Here is an 18,705-nt window from a genome sequence, read left to right as displayed (position 1 = left end):
AAGACTATTATTTCCACATTGTTTCCTTCATGTATCCGAGGTAGAGGGAGATATTAAAGGAGAAGCCCCACCCAGTCTCCCACCCATCCCAGGTCCCGGATGTGGGGCATGTTCCGAGGGTCTTGTTCAAGTGGTTTTGATAGTTCAACAGTTCTGAATTGTTGCCAATCTTGCCACAAACAATAGGCAACCATGCTAGTTCAGTTACTAGTTCAGTTAAAATAGATTTGGCATAAGCCAGGCCAAAAATGCCTGCTGGCAGCGTGGCATTTGCCTAGGTACAAGGCAACCTAGGCGGGTGCCGACAGCTGCAGGGAACACTAAGAGAAGGAAACTGGGCCAAGTCCTCCAATGCTGACACAGGCACATTGCTGGGAACCCACAGGCAGTGGCCACAAGACACCGCCTGGATGGAGGCCCACAGCAGCCTCTTTATCCTTTGTGTGCAGGGCTGTTGGCAGTTCTTGGTGCTCTGTCCTGGGCCCACGCACAGCTCTCCACCAAGTCACTGCTGCCCACATCTCCACTGAGACTTCCCTCGTGTCAGAATGAGATCAGCACTGGAGTTCCTTCTAGAATATTCTATGTTACAGTGGAACCACAGTGAGAGCTCTTGGGCCACTCCCTGCCCTGAGGCTGTGGCCCAGCACACACAGGAACAACCGAGGTTCAGGCAGCGTCCACAGGCACAAGATCACCTGCACACATCTACCTCCAACACCCTAGGAAACAAGCTGTCAGCTCCATGCTAGGCCTGGCCGGTTCTGGGCTGTCCACCCACCCTGCTCTGCCCCCTGCTGCCCCCACTCAGCAGCTTTTGCTCTTTCGTTGCTGTGCAGAGTAGCCCAGCCCCTGTGGAATCAGGAGCGCTGGCTAGAGTCTCTCCTCAGCCTAGGCTCAGCTGCCCTGGTGCCTCGCTTCGCAGTGTCCCCTTCCTAGGAGTGAGTCCCTGCATCTCATGGGTATTTCTGTTATTTCGCAGTCCGGGAGCAGGCACCTGAGTCAGTGTCCCCCTTTCTAGGAGCCAGTACGCTGGATGCTGGGTGCACTGCTTTCTGGCTCCACCCCATAGCCGACTTTGATGGAGTTCCTGCTTCCGGCTGCATCCTGTCCCACTGCTCACCTGCACTCCACCCCTGCCAATGCATCTGGGGAGAGCAGTGGTGGCTCAGGCAGCCCCTGCTCCTCACGTGGGAGACCAGATGGAGCTCCAGGCCCCCGGCTTCAGCCTGGCCCACTCGGGCTTTTGCAGACATTTACAGGGTGTCAGTGGAAGAAGAGTCTCTGTGCCTCCGGCTTTCAAATAATAAAAATAAGAGATTCTCATATTTATAGGAAGAGATTTTTAAAAAAGAAATAGAAACAAAAAGTAAAAAGATAAATTAAAAAGATGGCTTCCAGAAATCAAATTTTACCAAAAGGCCTGACACACCAAATGGAGAAGAGCTGGAGGGAAATTAAACTGAAGTTGCTCCTAGAGGTGCAGGTGAGAACCCAGGGGTCTCTGACACAGGAGGTAGGGGCTGTCTGGGGAGTGGGTGTGAATACTCTGAGAACCCAGGGGTTATTGAGAGGAGGGTGTCTGGGGAGTGTGTGTGAAGACCCTGAGGTAGGGGTGGGATCATCCAGGGAGTGTGTGTGAAGACCCTAGGTGGGGGAGGGGCTGTCCAGGGAGTGTGTGTGAAGACCCTAGGTGGGGGAGGGGCTGTCCAGGGAGTGTGTGTGAAGACCCTAGGTGGGGGAGGGGCTGTCCAGGGAGTGGGTGTGAAGACCCTGAGAACCCAGAGGTTCCTGTACAGAAGAGGGTGGCAAATGTCATTTCCTTGACCTTCTGCTAGAATTGTTCAAAAGCATAAAGAAAATAAACAAACAACAAAAAAAAAACCTCTCTTTTTAGCAAAACTAGGAATCTCCCACATCCCCAAATTGATGGAGGCAGCCAAGAGCTTGGAAGCTGGCCTCAGCAGAGGCCATACAGGAGTGGGGAGGGGCACCGGCAGCCAAGGTTAAACTCGGCTCATTCTGGCCTGGCAAACTGAGGCAACAGGCTAGAAAAGGCAGAGTACCGGCAATCATCACACAGTCTACATGCCAGTCTGGAGCTGGGCTCCCTTAGCTCTCTGCCAAGCAGAGCCTCTTCATGAAAGCAGACCAACAAACAGCTCTGCAAACAACTTTTCAACACAGGGCAGAAACACAACAGGCATGCTGGGCGGACACTCAGAAAACGCTGCTTCCTGAAAAATGAGGCTGCGACTCAACCTCGACCTTGATGTTTAAAGTTAGGGGCCCAGCGCAGTGCCTAGTGGCTAAAGTCCATGCCTAGAACCTGCTGGGATCCCATATGGACACTGGTTCATGTCCCGGCAGCCCAATTCCTATCCAGCTCCCTGCTTGTGGCCTGGGAAAGCAGTCAAGGACGGCCCAAAGTCTTGGGACCCTGCACCCGTGTGGGAGACCCAGAAGAGCTCCTGGCTCCTGGCTTTGGATTGGTGCAGCTCTGGCTGTTGCTGTCACTTGGGGAGTGAATCACTGGATGAAAGATCTTCCTCTCTGTCTCTCCTCCTCTCTCTATATATCTGCCTTTCCAATAAAAATAAATAAATCTAATAAAATTAAATTTATTTAATTGCTTCTGTATCACACTGAAACAGGTACTCATGGATGATGATGCGTCCAGGAGCACACACGCAGTGGGGCGACACAGGACACGGGTGCTGATGCGTCCAGGAGCACACACGCAGTGGGGCGACACAGGACACGGGTGATGATGCGTCCAGGAGCACACACGCAGTGGGGCGACACGGGACACGGGTGCTGATGCGTCCAGGAGCACACACGCGGTGGGGCGACACGGGACACGGGTGCTGATGTGTCCAGGAGCACACACGCAGTGGGGCGACACAGGACACGGGTGCTGATGCGTCCAGGAGCACACATACTCTCAGCGTACTCTATTTGGGTCTCCCCTGACTGCCAGTCCAATGGGGGTACTTGAGGAAGGCCCTAAGTATTCAGACCATCTCTGCTGCCTTTCCAGGCACATTAGCAAGGTAGTGGATGCAAGTGGGGCAGCTGGGACTTGAACTGTGTGTTCTTATGGGATGCCAGTGTCTCTGGTGATGGCCTTAACCTGAAGCGAAACAATGCTCACCCTAAAAGCAAGTTGCTGTTGTTCTGATTTGAAAGGCAGTTATAGAGAGAGGAGAGATCGGGGGAGGAAGAGAGGCAGGGAGAGACACAGAGAGGCCTTCCGCACACGCGTTCACACCCCAGGTGACCTCAAAAATGCCCTGGAAAGACATGGCTGCTCCTGAGGGAGAAGGTGAAACCAACAGCAGGGAAGCAGAGCTGCAGCCACTGCTCAATAAAGTGTTTCAGCCAAAGGGAACCCCACTTGACTCATGAGCAAGGCACATTACAGCCAGAGTGGGGGCAGTAAAGCCACTTCCTGGAGCCTGCAGCCCAAAAGCAGTCACAGCCCGCATCCATGACCCCTGTCCCCAGAGCAGTCACAGCCCTGAGCCCTGACCCCCAAGCTCGAATCCTTCTATCTCCCAAGAGCCTCAGCTCCCCTGCTAAACAGTACCTGAGGTGGGCATGGCGGCGTGGCCTAGCGGCTAAAGTCCTCGCCTTGAACGCCCCAGGATCTCATATGGGCGCCGGTTCTAATCCCGGAAGCTCCACTTCCCATCCCGCTCCCTGCTTGTGGCCTGGGAAAGCAGTTGAGGACGGGGCCCAATGCACTGGGACCCTGCACCCACGTGGGAGACCTGGAAGAGGTTACTGGTTCCCAGCATCGGATCGGCGTGCACCGGCCCGTTGCGGCTCACTTGAGGAGTGAATCATCGGACGGAAGATCTTCCTCTCTGTCTCTCCTCCTCTCTCTGTATATCTGACTTTGTAATAAAAATAAATCTTAAAAAAAAAAAAAAAAAAAACAGTGCCGGAGGTGACAGTGCCCCTCAAAGCTTTGCTTCTCCAGTACATTTCTGCAGAAGAACCAGCAAGGGCATGTGGCCCATGGAGGACAGAATCCCACAGCGAGTTTGCTGCTGGGGCCCAGATGTGTGGGTGAAGCCAGCCCAGCCAATTCCAGAAGGAGCACATAGTATGTGGAATTTTTAACTGTACGTATGTGTCTTTTAAAAAAGTTCTTCATTTTAAAGGCAGAGTGACAGAGAGAAATTAGGGACACAGCAATGGATTTTCCAACAGTTAGTTGATGCCTGATGGCCACAACGCCCTGGACTGGGCCAAACTGCAGTCATTCCAGTCCTCCAAATTTGTGCAAGTCCCTGGATCTGATATGAAGTAGCTGGGACTCAAGCTTGTGCTCCTAAGGGATGTGGCATTGCAGGTATGCCTCAGTTCCAACCATGCTATTAAGTTTTGGAGTAAGGCGAAACTTAATGCAGCTACCTGTACAGCTGCGGGGGATGGGACGCTGGACACACAGCCAGTGTGGGGCACAGCTGTGCAGTCCACAAGCCAGCACACGCAGTGGCCGCCCCCTCCCACGGGACACGGAGATGCCCCACTCCAAGCCAGCACACGCAGTGGCCGCCCCCTCCCACGGGACACGGAGATGCTCCACTCCAAGCCAGCACACGCACTGGCCGCCCCCTCCCACGGGACACGGAGATGCCCCACTCCAAGCCAGGACCCGCAGTGGCCGCCCCCTCCTGCAGACACGGAGATGCCTTACTCCAAGCCAGGACATGTGGCAGCCGCCCCCTCCTGCAGGCAAGGCCTCAGCACAGACGGGTTCCACAGCTCTGAGTCAACAGTGCCCTGGTGAGCCACGATTTCCCTTCAGATAAGGCTCGGCTGGAGTCCTCTGGTGCTCCAGGCAGCCGGGGCCTCTGCAGCTGGGGGCTTAGTCTGTCTTTGCAGACTTGGCTGTGGTGCAGTCTTCTTATTTCCCCCAACTTCTTTTTTTTAAACAATTTTTTAAAAAAGATTTATTTTTATTGGAAAGGCAGATATACAGAGAGAAGAGGAGAGACAGAGAGGAAGATCTTCTGTCTGATGATTCACTCCCCAAGTGATTGCAATGGCGGGGCTGCACCGATCCGAAGCCAGGAGCGTCTTCTAGGTCTCCCATGTGGGTGCAGGGTCCCAAGCCTTTGGGCCATCCTTGACTGCTTTCCCAGACCACAAGCAGGGAGCTGGATGGGAAGCGGGGCTGTCGGGATTAGCAGCTGCACCCACATGGGATCACGGGTGTTCAAGGCGAGGACTTTAGCCGCTAGGCCACCATGCCCGGCCCTCTCCCTCAACTTCTAAACACAACTCCCCAAGCAAAACAGACCTGCAAGAGTGTGAAAAGCTATTTAAATGCTACTTACTTACGCAGAGGCAGACAGATCTCACACCACTGATGTTCTCTCCAAATGCATGCAATAGCTCCCAGCGTGCTGGGAACGCACCCAGCTCTCCCAGGGGACGGCAGCCACCTAACCCCTATGCCACCACTGGCCAACATTTGGATCTGCATTAGCAGGGGCCAGCTCGCTTCCCAGCTGCCCACCTCTGACCAAGCTCCCTGATAAAGCACCTTGGAAAGCTGTGGAGGATGGCCCCACATTGGGCCCTGGCGCCCATGATGGAGACCCAGAGGAAGGGACTGACTTCGGCCTGGCTCAGCCCTCACCGGTGCACCCAGTTAGAGAATCGGAAGATGGGCGATTATGTGAGTGTCCTGATCTGTCTATACCTCTGCCTTTCAAATGAATCTTTTTAAAATATTTATTTCCATTTCATTGGAGAGTCAGAGAGAGATCTTTTATCTGTCAGTTTACTGCCTGCGTACCCACAACAGGCTAAGCCCGAGGCTCTCCTGTGGAAGGCAGAGACCCAACACGAGAGCCATCCCTGCAGCCGGCCACTGGGCACAGGCAGCTGCACTAGGGGTGGAGGGCCTCCAAGACACGCTCCTCGTACAGCCACCCTGAACATCATCCAGGCAATTTACTACTGGGGGCCTCCTCCAGCTCCTGCTCCAGTCCCAAGGGGATCCAGAGCAGAGCCAAGGCACGGGGGGCAACGCAGGCCGGCCCCAAGTAACTCCCCCAGGTCAGCCGAGACCTGCCCACCCGCCATGCAGCTCACCTCAATGCTGAACGCTTCTACGGTGCCGTCCAGCAGCTTCACTCCGACCTGTAGCTGCTTCTCCTGCACTCTGGGTGGAAGCTTCTGCCCAGGCTCAAGGGTGCTCACACCCCCTGGGGCCTGGGTGCCGAGGCGTGCCCCGGCTGCCTGCAGGACTCTGTAGGTCCCCGCTATCTCCCCCATTCTCTGCCAGCTGAGAGCGAAGAACCCTGTGAAGCAAAAGAACACACACTGTCACATTGTCTGGATACTAAGTCATGTCAAAGACGGCCATTGAGTCCATCACTGCATCGGAAGAGTCACAAACCACTCCCTCCTGTTGACACACGCTCAGGCGGAGCAGCCGGTGATGGCAAGCAGCAGTCTCGGGACCGGCACCCCAGCGGCCACCTGGGTCAGGTACACGTACGAACCAGCAGTGACACCATCACTGCATCACGCAAAGGCAGGCGCCCGGGCAGGCTCCCATCTCCCTCCGCCAGCCCAGAGGTCCCCATATGCAGTACTGCGTGACCCGGCGTGCACAGAAGCAACTCCCACCTGTGCTGACTGTGCAGCGTAGACAGCGTCTAGGGCAGAGTCAGGGGTGGGTGGAGGCCGCAGCCGCGACTGTGCTGGCTCTGCACTTCCTGTGGCTTTCCCAACACCTACCTCTTCAGGGTGGGGTGGATGCGTCAGATCTGCAGGTGACTCAGCAGGGTAGTGCGTGACTGCCTCGATGAGGAAACAGGGACCACTCTCCTCTCAGTAACCATGCTATTAACTCCCGTTGTCCACTGAGCAGATGACAACCCCGACCATGCCCGAAGATCAAACAGCAGCCAGGCTGTGCCAGTCCTTGCCATGGGGAGCGAGGGGGGCTGCTGCTGAGAACAGCAGCTCAGCTGGGGCCTGTGGGTCCTGGCTGCTTTCAATTACACTGTTACCCACGGGCAAACAAGCTTCAGAAAAATGTTTAATCGGAAATAAAATGGCAGAACCAGGGAAGATGGGACAAAAATGCTAAACATTCAGTCAGCAAAGAACACAGCAATGATTTCCCTTTCATCACCTTCAGAAAGTCTCCTGGGGGCAGGTGTCTGCTTCAGGGGCTGGGATGCCCACCCCACCATTCTCCTGGGGGCAGGTGTCCGCTTCAGGGGCTGGGATGCCCACCCCACCATTCTCCTGGGGGCAGGTGCCTGTCAGGGGCTGGGATGCCCACCCCACCATTCTCCTGGGGGCAGGTGCCTGTCAGGGGCTGGGATGCCCACCCCACCATTCTCCTGGGGGCAGGTGCCTGTTCAGGGGCTGGGATGCCCACCCCACCATTCTCCTGGGGGCAGGTGCCTGTCAGGGGCTGGGATGCCCACCCTGTAAGTGCTCCCAATCCCAGCTTCCTGCTGACGTACACTCTGGAGGTAGCAGCGATGGCTCCACATGGGGTCCCTACCACTGTCAGAGACCAGATGGAGTTTTAGCTCAGGCTTTGGCCAGGCCCAGTCCTGGTTATCACAGGCATTTGAGCAGTGAGCCTGTGGACAGAAGTCTCCTGTTGTTCTTACTCTGTGCCTCTCAAATTAATAAAGGAAATAAACATTTTAAACACATCTCCCTCTCAGAATCCCTGGGTGTGCTTATCATGTTACTGAGACAAAGGAACCCAACAAGAACACTTTACTTTCTGAATTATGTTCAAAAAGCGCTCAGCGACTCACTGCCAACCAGTTCTTGCTACACATTTGAGGCTCAGCATGTAAACACAATGGTTCCATCAACTCACCCTGGCAAACAAACCACCCCCCATGTCCCATCATGCAGTGCACCTCACAGACCGAGGTGACAAACACCAGGCCACGTCCCATCATGCAGTGCACCTCACAGACTGAGGTGACAAACACCAGGCCGCGTCCCATCATGCAGTGCACCTCACAGACCGAGGTGACAAACACCAGGCCACGTCCCATCATGCAGTGCACCTCACAGACCGAGGCGACAAACACCAGGCCGCGTCCCATCATGCAGTGCACCTCACAGACCGAGGCGACAAACACTAGGCCGCGTCCCATCATGCAGTGCACCTCACAGACCGAGGCGACAAGCACCAGGCCACGTCCCATCACACAGTGCACTCTACCAAGTGAGACACTCTACCAAGATGACAAAAAGACTAAGACCTCATTCCTTTCTCACACCATCAATATTGAGCATCAGATATGTGGATTAGAAAAAAAGACTTGTTTATTTGAAAGGTACAGAGATGTAAAGAAAGGGCGGGACACACACAGAGAGATCTCTCATCAGCTGCTTCAGTCCCCTAGCACACTTGCCAAGAGCCATGGCTGGGTCAGGCAGCCAGGAGTCAGGAGCCTCAGCCTCGTTTTCCATGAGGGTGGCAGGGGCCAAGTACTTGGCCAGCATCTGTCAGATACCTAGGTGCATCAGCAGGAAACTGGAAGCACAGAAGTCACAGCTGGGACTGTTGCACCCACGTGGGACAGGTCGTAGGCGGAGGCTCAACTCACCACCTCACAACGCCAATCCCTCCGTGAGATTCTGGGACACCAAAAAATGGTCTTTCTCATGTCCTGTCCACAAACATAAGCTTACTGAACAGGAGCGGCACAAGTAAGGGAGAGTAGAGATGTTGACCTCCTTGCCACGAGCTGTCACCCAGGACGGCCTGCACTTGTGCCCTGCACAACCCACCAGCCCTGCATGCTACAAGAGCTTGCAAACGTGTCTGTGTGCTTGAGGGTGAAATATTCGGATAACGTACTTAGTATTCAACACTGCTTTAAGTCTCCCAAGAGCAGAACAGACGATGACACACTTCTTGGCTCGAAAATTGTGAAACCCTCTTTTTTTTTTTTCATTTTTAAGATTCAATTGATTTTTATTGGCAAGGCAGAGTTCTATGCAGAGAAACACAGAGAGGTGTCTTTCATCTGCTAGCTCACTCCCCACATGGCTGCGAAGGCTGGAGCTGGGAGCCCAGAGTTAGCTATGGGCCTCCCACGTGGCTGCAGGGACACAAGCACTTGGACCGTACTCGGCTGACTTCCTGGGTACATTAACAGGGAGTTGGATCAGAAGTGGAGCAGCCAAGACTTGAACTGGCGCCCATGTGGAATGCCAGTGTTGCAGGTAGAGGCTTAACCTTCAATGCCATGTGCCAGCCTCAAAGAGCAAAGCCCTCTCCTGATGTGTGTGGCTCACAGGGCAACTGCAGGTCTGCACACCTTCGGAGAAGCAAATCCACAGCCTGTTTTTCATGGGGTCTGTGGCTGCAGCCGACAGACTGTTTCAAGAGGCTGATGTGAAAAGACACATTCGCTTTAGGGGCCCCTGAAGGCACCCACGGGACAATCCATATCACTCAGCAAGAACCACTCAGCTCTCGGTGAGACCCAGACTCATGCTTTGGACATTGAGGAGCCTGACAAAGCAAAGGGCACCCACAGGCAGGCAGCATCAGGACTGCACATGCTGGTCAGCCCCGGCCTCGACACTCAGCACTGTGTCCCGGGGCTCATTCAGCTGCCACCGCTGATAGCACATGTGGATCTGTGCTGGGGGGACCTTGTGAGCTTCTCAATGACCACACCAGAGGAAGCACCGCAGGCCGCCAGGGGTCCTGGGAGCTGGCTGCTGGCCCCGGCCATACCCCTGCTCTTGGGAACAGGGCAGGACCTGGCTCCAGGCACCCAACTTTCTCCACACAGACGAAATGCTTCACCATCTTATTTCCTCTGAACATTTCTGGTCGCAGGTGTATTGTATGTATCCTGCTGACCACAGACTCGGCCCCTTTGGGTGTACTGCCATGGTAATTAACAGAGCCTGCCCTCCATCTTTGTGGGGCACTCATCTAGCTCTGCTGTCGTGCTGCGAGTCGCCTGGCATCGGTGTGGGCACGGCACTCTACTTGTGCTGTTTGCCGTGGACCTCAAACTGCTGCTAGAGCTTGGCAACACCATGGAAAGGAAGATTCACAATTTCATTTCAGTTAAATTTTTTTTTCTTTTTTCCTTCTCAACCTGTGGTAGACTGTACCTAAGGGCAGGTATAATGAAAGTGCAGCGGAAATAAATGTGTCCATAAGCAGAAACAGAGAGAAGTATGCTCCCATGCGTGCAATACAAGGATGGTCTCACAGCAAAACCACAGATAAGCCCCTACATTGTACGGCAGACTCCTGAGGGCACTCAAGACACCTACTCAAAGACTGGAGAACAATGGGGAAGGCACAAGGAGGGGGCGGGGAAACCCCAATGCCCATTAAACCGTGTCACAAAATAAAGAATTAAAAAAAAGTTAAAGTAGACCAACCAGAAAGCCCTGCTAAGGCTGGCACAGCTCAGAAGCGACCCAGAAGGGCTTGGGCCCTGACAAGTTCACCTCAGGCTGTAAAAGTTGTCCAAAATCCACCTTCCTAGAAACTCGGCTATCTTTCAGGAAAATCCAAAACCGAGCAGAGGAAGCAGAGCGCGGCTTGTCGTCTCACCGCTGCGGCCTTTCTTGTGGAGCACACCCAGCACAAGCGCCCTCCCACCCTGCCCAGCCCGGCCGCAGAGGGTGATGAGGAACAGCTGGCTGGGCGGTCAGCGAGGCGCCAGCGTGGCCCAGCAGCCTGGCGCACAGAGGGAGCGTGCGCAGAGCTCGCCACAGCTCCGGCAGGCCTGCCAGCTGCGACTCTGCAGGGCAGTCCCCGAGGGAAGTGGGACCAGGTTCCAGGTTCCAAACCCGTCTCCTGCTCCCTGTGCACCAGATTTTGCTCCGCCCAGGATGCCAGGATTCTTAAGCGGCTCACTCCCAACGCTGGCCGATTCCTGGGATTAGTGGGCCACGCGAGACTCTGAGCAGAGCCTGGGTCAGCGTCTGCAGCAGAGGTGGAGGGCTTCTGCCAGGGCACCCACAGCCAGTCCAGTGTCCAACACTCGGAGACCTCACCTCTCCACTCCCCAGTTTTCACAGTTGAAGTCGGCCAGTTTAACATCTGCACCTCCATGTGAGGGGGCAGGGTCTCCACCCTGGTGTGCAGGATACTGTGCTACCTACCTTCCATGGAAGGGGGGATGAAGGCATTCGTCCCCAGTCACAGACAAGCCAAAGTCACAGAAAATGGTGCCCTTCTCCTGACATGTGAGGGGCAGAAGTGGAAAGACCTGGGGACTTCATGGGCATCTTTACACAGTCAGAAAACAAAATTGAAACTAGTGTTTTGGAAAACTGAGCCCCAAGCCCGGAGTGGAACAAATTCCCCCAAGCGTATGCCAAAACAGCAGCCAAGCCTCAGAACGGTGGCAACTCCAACACCCGCGAGAGGAAGCCCCAGCACAGGCAACCCACAGGGTCTGGGCCCTGCTTCTCTGGGAGGACACGTCACTTGCCAACAGCTGTGTGGGCCTTGAGTCCTGAGCCCCATCCTGAGCGTGCAGCCAGCAGGACACGCTAAGTGCCCTGTCAGGGCACACACGGCAAGATCCTGAGGCACCATCAAGAGCGGTGTGTTCCTTAAATCAGTGTTCACACAAGTGAAGGCAGAGTTAGACACAAAGACAGGTGTTCTGTCTGCTGCTTCACTCCCCAAATGGCCACAACACACAGGACTGGGCAGGCAGAAGACAGGATCCAGGAGCAGTGGGTGCAGGGGCCCATGAGAGGCCTTCCCAGGTGCAAAGCAGGGAGCTGGATGAACCCACATGGGATGCTGGCTGTGCCACAGCATGCCCCCTTCTCCCCCCGAGGTCATGGGTAAAGGGAATATGTCCAGATTCACTTTCATAAAGCCAGTGAGCTGGGGTCAGTGGGAGGCAGAGAGCTGCCTTGGTCAGTACTGAGGCTGGACCCAGGCTTTCAGACAGCACTTTCCTGGCTTCTGGCCAGGTTTGGGATGTGCACACAAAGGCTCCAGGACCCTTGGGGGGATTTGCAGCTGGAGTGTGGGTGCAGGGTGGGGTTGGGGGACGGGCAGATGCACTCAGCCAGCCACACTGCGTGTGGAGGCCGCAGCCCCACCGTCTCCCCCTGCTGGCTCACTCTCCCCCACTGACTTATTTGGCACTGAGCAGGGGGACCAGAACCTGCCCCCACAGGGGTCTGCCTTGGGTTTCAGGGCCCCTTCCTGGCACTGGCCCCTTCAGACCTCAGACACACCCTCCTTTAAAACTCACCAAAAAGTACCCTGAGATTCAGCAAGACTGCTGCCTCAACACCACCTCGAGGAAGCTGGTTTGCCTCGGCTGTCGGGCTAAGTGCCTGGGAAAGCAGTAGAGAACAGCCCCCACACTCGGCCCCTGCGCCCACACAGGAGATCCAGAAACTCCTGGCTTTGGCCTGGCTCTTATGGCCACTGAGGAATGAGCCAGGAGATGGAAGATTACTTTCTTTCTGCCTCTCCCTCTCTGTAATTCTGCCTTTCAAATAAATAAAAAATAAATCTTAAAAAAATCCTGGTGCCTCTCCCCAGCTACAGGCTGGAAACACCTGGAGGCCCACAGAGCAGTGACAGCTTTTTGGGACATCAGGGAAGGAGAGGCCTGGAAGCAGCTACACAGAGCTCAGGATGCCACATGCGGCCCTCAGCTCTCGGAGCTCAGGGCCGGCAGGCCACGGGCCAGACAGCAGTTCACATGGGCACCACACTCCATCATGCTCACTGTGAATCTGCCTTTCCAGTAAAAGCAAGTTAGAATAGGGCCTGGTGCGGTAGCCTAGTGGCTAAAGTCCTCACCTTGAACGTGCTAGGATCCCATATGGGTGCCGGTTCTAATCCTGCCTGCTCCACTTCCCATCCAGCTCCTGCTTGTGGTCTGGAAAAGCAGTCGAGGACGGCCCAAAGCTTTGGGACCCTGCACCCGCATGGGAAACCCAGAAGGTCCTGGCTCCTGGCTTCGGATTGGCTCAGCTCTAGCTGCTGCGGCCACTTGGCGAGTGAATCAATGGAGAAGATCTTCCTCTCTGTCTTTTCTCCTCTCTGTATATCTGCCTTTCCAATAAAAATAAATAAACCTTTTTTTAAAAGTTAAAATAAAATACACACGCACACACACAAAGAGAAAATCTGTGTCAAGGCCTCCAGACATCCTGAGTACAACAGTAACCAAGCCTCAAGACGCCTGTCAGCAGAGACCAACGACAGGCGCTGCGGTTGTGCTGTTTGCCCACGAGAAGCTGTACAGGCATCATGACCCGTAGTCCCACACCACAGAGCAACGTGCTGGGGCGATTCCTCTCCCCCAGCAACCTCACTGCAACCGGAGTGTGCGCAGGAGGGAACCCATCCAGCAAGGGACAGAAACGAGTCAGTGGCCAGGGCCGTCCTCCCACTGAAGCCCATCGAGCAGAGAGGGAAGCTGCTGGGGTGGATGCAAGGCTGACTGAGTGCAGGCCAAACTATGAGAGCAGGCTGGGGCCGAGCTACAAGGGCCACAAGAGGCCAAGCAGATACATGGGTCATCACCAGGAAGTTTATTGTGGGAGGTAATTGGAAGACCAGCTAGACAAGCCTGGGGGGGATGAAGCAAGATTTGTTGATGCCTTCAAAGGATTATAGCGCCTTTTGAGTTTTAGGGTTTTTTTTTTTAAGTTTTGTTTAATTTTACTGGAAAAGCAGATATACATAGAGGAGAAACAGAGAGAAAGATCTTCCACGGGCTGGTTCACTCCCCAAGTGGCTGCAACGGTTGAAGCTGAGCCAATCTGAAGCCACGAACCGGGAGTTTCCTCCGGGTCTCTTACGAGGGTGCAGGGTCCCAAGCAGGGAGCTGGATGGGAAGTGGAGCAGCCAGCATATTAATCAGCGCCATATTGGGAGCCTGGGTTTTAAATTTTAGAACGGGCCAGCACTGTGGCATAGTGGTTAGGTGGCTGCTTGGGAGGCTGATGATCCCAACCGCAGTCCTGGTTCAAATCCTGGCTGCCCACTTCCAGTCCAGGTTCTTGTTCATGCTCCTTGAAGGCCGCAGAGGACCGCTCCAGTGCTCAGGCCTCTGTCATCCACATAGGAGACCAACATGGAGCTCCAGGCTCCCGGCTTCAGCCTGGCTCAGTCCACTGCTGGGGGAACTGGGGAGTGAACCAGAGGGCAGGAGAGCAATCAAGCAAACAACACTTCCCTGAACACTGTCCACATCTCTGTGTTTCCATAGAACACCATCTGTGGGGCTGAGTATTTTAAGATGTACTGCTTGACAGGTAGGCTTACAGAAGGGAGGGAGGAGAGAGATAGAATGAACGAGAATGAATGAATCTCTGCTGGCTCACTTTCCAAATGGTTGCAAATGCCAGGGCTGGGCTGGGCCATGCTAGGAGCTCCATAGGGTCTCGTACTCGGTACTAGGGGTCTACTCGGGCCGTCCTCTGCTGCCTTCCCAGGTGAGTGAGCAGGCTGCGGCTGGGGCTTGAGCTGGTACTCATATGGATTGCCAGTGGAGGTTCAACTCACTGTGCCCGAATGCTTCCCCTTGATTGGGACACATTTTCAAGGGCCAAATTAGCCCAGATTCCACAGGGAGGGAAGGACAGAGCGGGCCTAGGAAATATGTTTATGGGCCATGGAGTGCTGTATTTACGAATGCAGGTTCCTTATTAATGTTCTCGGAAGTGGGATTTCAAAACACAAAATCTTAAAAAATTCTTAAAAAAAAAAAAACAGATTTAAAGGCAGAGTTAGAGAGAGAGGAAGAGAGAGAGAAAGCTTCTATTCCCTGTTTCATTTTCAGGCCTCCCATGTGGGTGCAGGGGTCCAAGCATTTGGGCTTTCTTCTGCTGGCCTCTCAGGCCACGAGCAGAGAGTTGAATGGAAAGTGGAGCAACCAGGACTTGAACCAGCACCCATACAAGATGCCAACTCTGCGGATCACAGCTTCACCTGCCGTGCCATACTGCCAGCCCGTCCCAAATCAGTCTTTATCAGAGAGCTTGACGACTTTTCTCCAGAAAAATTAGACCAAGTTACAAAACAGTACCTAAAATCACCCACTGGGATTTCTCACACAGTTTTGTGGGACCTCAAGGCGTTCAGTACTTCTTTGCCAAGATAAAGGCTCCACACTATTGACACTATATAATCAAAGAACCTGACACTCCACAGCCCCTGGACTCAAAGTCCAGCTCAGACCCAGCATGACAACACTCATAAGGAACTCACAAACAGCAGCTAAGTAGGTGACGGAGAAAACCCAACAATGCCGGGCTCACAGTCAGCCCGCCGGGAGGGCAGTAGCTGCTCGGCTCCCACTCAGCCCTCCACCAGGCACAGCCCATGAGCCCGCCCAGCGGGAGACCCAGTGAGTCTGAGTGCCGGCTGTAAGCATTTGGGGAATGAACCAGCAGAAGGAAGGGAACTCTGCATCTGTCTCACTCTCAAACATTTCAATGACATTCAAAGAAAACATTTCATTTGAAAAGAAAAATCTTGTTTTCACAGAGAAGAGGTATCGGTATGATAAGCCCTATCTGTATCAGGAATCTTGTCACTTTTTGTTTGTTTCTAAGATTCTTTTTATTGGAAAGGCAGATATACAAAGAGGAGAAGAGACAGAGAGGAAGACCTTCCATCCGTTGATTCACTCCCTAAGCGGCCGCAACAGCTGGTGCTGAGCCAATCCAAAGTCAGAAGCCAGGAGCTTCTTCCGGGTCTCCCACGCAGATGCAGGGTCCCAAGGTTTTGGGCTGTCCTCGACTGCTTCCCCAGGCCACATGCAGGGAGCTGGATGGGAAGCGGGGCTGTCGGGATTAGAACCAGCACCCATATGGGATCCCGGCACTTTCAAAGCGAGGACCCTAGCCACTATGCTATAGCGCCGGGCCCTTGTTCTTTTAAGGACATATTTAATTGAAAGTCAAAGTTACAGGAGGGATGTGGGAGAGACACAGACCTTTCTTCTCATCTGCTGGTTCACATCCTAAATGGCTGGGCTGAAGGCAGCAGCCTTACCAGGGTCTCTCCAGCACTTGGGCTGTCCTCCCCTGCTTTCCCAGCAGCATTGGCAAGGAGCTGTGTCACTAGGGCAGCCCATCTGGGGTGGGTTTAACGCTGCACCACTGTTTGGGCATCCCCATGGCTACCAGCCCAGTGAGCTGTGGTTGGCAGAGGCTCAGCCCCTAGAGTGGGCAGCAGGCATGAGGGCTGTGCCAGTGCCGGAAACGGTTGCCTTTCTCCATGCAGACAGGCCTTCTCCATTGGCAGGTGTGCAATCAGGCCACAGCGCCTTCTTCCTAACGGGGACCTCCGGGAAACTCCAAGTGCGCTCTGGGATCTTTCCATAAGGACCTCATTATGTCTCTGGCCCTGACAGCTTCCGGGGTCTCTGGCACGAGCTATTCACTCAGCAGTAGCACTCAACCCTTCACTCACTGCCCAGCCAGCAGCTGTTTGGGTGGCTGCCTGGGGGTGTTGGCAGCTTCACAATGCTGCAGAGCCTGGTCTGGGGTAGCAGCAGGTAGGTGCTCGGGCAGCTGGGTCCCTGCCACCCACAGGGAGACTAGGCTTGGCCACGGCGGGGATGTGGACAGTGAACAAGAGCTCTGGATTTCTGTCCCTCCTGCCCACACCCACAAAAATTTCCACAGTAAAGGCCAAACAAGTCTAGGAGGCAAACCAAACTGAGGCCTGGGTTCCTGTGTTTCAAGGCTAACTCTACCAAGGATCCGCATGCCTGAGGTGACCCCGTTGCTCACAGATGGCACGCATCCCCTGTCCCCTTCATGCCTTCCACAGCAGTAACACCAGCTCCACTCCCGCCTTTAATACAGGACCCAGGACCAGCGAGCACTGAAATCGCTGCTTGTAGTGCCAGTTGCAGTCCCAGCGCCTGCACTTCCTACCCAACTCCCAGCTTGTGGTCTGGGAAGGCAGCGGAGAATGGCTCAAGTCCTTGGACCCCTACTGCCCCGTGGGAGCCCTGGAGGACGCTCCTGGCTCCAGCCTGGCCTTTGTGTGGACCGGCAGATGCAAGCGTGCTGATGGTACACTCTCTTGGCCCTGGCCCCCTTTTCCTCTGTAACTCTGGCTTTCCAACTCTTTTAAGAACAGAAAAAAGGTATGGTTTCAGGAAAGGCTGAGAGGAAGACCTGCGGCTAATCCTTCCTGGACTCCACCTGTGGCTCCTAATGCTTCCCAGCTCAGCAAGCTCGCTCTCTCGCTCGGCCTTGCAGGCCGGACAGGCTGCGCCCGAGCCCCGACTCGTACGGGGACCCGCCCAGAAGCTCCACCGGCTGCCCAGAACGTGGACTCCGCCGCCCGCGGCCTGAGCGTGCAGCCCGCCAGGGCCTCGGGCCTGGGCCGCCGGAGCCCCGCTCTGGCCCCGGACGCTGGACAGCCGCCCGCCCCCCCCCCCCGGCCCGCCCCCCCCCCCCGGCCCGCTCACCCGCAGAGCGAGGCCTCCTCCGCAGCGGTCGCCGACCTCGGTCCCTCCCGAGCGCGGCCAGCGTCCGCCCGCCCGCCCGCCGGTCGCCCCCGCCCCGCGGACGCGCCGGGGATTGGCCTTGGGGAGGACCTCCTCGGCCCCGGCCCGACCCGGAAGCGTGACGGAGAACTCTGACTGCAGGGCGGCTGGAGGAGGAGCTGGAGGACGCCGCTGGGTGACATGGAATGCAAATCCGCACAGGGCAGGGCAGGGCCTGATGCTGGGCGGGACCTCAGCTCCTGGGCAGCACCCAGGTACCCACAACCTCCCCGTGCCTGGCTGCAGGTTGCTGGCCACCACACTGACAGCAAGTACTCCTCCTGGGGCTGCCAAGGAGGAGACTGAGGGTCCCCAAAGGACGCGAGCTGCTACACGGGTGGGTGCCCCATCTCCCCTCTGTCCTGTTGTGGTTGCGGGACCAACCATCACCTGCGGTGGAAACCAAACACTCGCACGTGGGCAAACCCAGGTGGATTGCCTTCTCCGTGGGTGCGTTCCTTCAGGACCCGGCCTGAGGGTGCCAAGCCTCGCCCACGACAGGGCTGACTCCACAGGAGTGGCCACCAGTGCAGGCAGGCGGAAAGGGCAAGCACAGGAACTGGGAACACCCAGGGGTCCAGGCATGTGTCTCCGATGACCCAGGGATGGAGGGACATGGGACTTCCGGAGACTTTCCTTCAAGGTAAGGCTGCTGCCTTCTCCACCTCTCACCACTTCCTCCTAGCCGTGTGGCCCACCTTCTCCCACGTGCTAATCACTGTCACCAGGCAGCCTGTGCCTCCAGGCCTTTCTCCATCACCTGCTATGCAGGAGTTCCAACTTCATCTCTGCTGTGGTTGGGGCAGGACCAATGAGAACTACTCACCTCATACTAAACAGTGCTTTATTGATAAAGGTTAGTTTACATGGATACAAAATTGCCGTGTGAAGTGTGTTTTCCAAGTACAATGCTCTAAGTAGAAATTGTAAAAAAAAGCAATCCTCTATTAGCTAAAGTATACATTTGATCTGTGCAGAAGGGAATGTGGACGCTGGTCACAGCCAGGTGGCCCAGCTGTGAGCCCTGACCGTGGCACTGGTGGCACTGGGCCCAGGGAGCAGTTCTGGACGACACAGGGTTTAACACTGCCCGCCAGCAAAGGCATTCTCCTTCAGCAATTTCTCTTAAAGCACAGCCTCGAGTCACACAGAGCACACA

The 18,705-nt window shown here is 55.3% G+C and overlaps 1 protein-coding gene across 3 annotated transcripts in view; it reads right to left on the bottom strand.

Moving 5' to 3' along the window:
• Positions 1-17,579, bottom strand: part of FARP2 (FERM, ARH/RhoGEF and pleckstrin domain protein 2) — a 67,381-nt gene extending 49,802 nt beyond the window's left edge. For all 3 annotated transcript variants that reach the window (XR_009245517.1, XM_058665220.1, XM_058665221.1), the window contains exons 1-2: positions 17,469-17,579; positions 6,115-6,323 (exon numbers count right to left, since the gene is read on the bottom strand). Coding sequence is in view for 2 of the 3 variants with exons in the window: in XM_058665220.1 (XP_058521203.1) it covers positions 6,115-6,297 (183 nt within the window). In the remaining variant the exon portion in view is untranslated. The remainder of the gene's footprint in view (positions 1-6,114; positions 6,324-17,468) is intronic.
• Between the last annotated feature and the right edge of the window lie 1,126 nt (positions 17,580-18,705).

Source organism: Ochotona princeps, chromosome 5 (assembly GCF_030435755.1).
Source record: "Ochotona princeps isolate mOchPri1 chromosome 5, mOchPri1.hap1, whole genome shotgun sequence".
Lineage (NCBI taxonomy): Eukaryota > Metazoa > Chordata > Mammalia > Lagomorpha > Ochotonidae > Ochotona > Ochotona princeps.
Note: the sequence above shows the minus strand (reverse complement) of the source record. Positions and strands in the feature narration are given on the sequence as shown.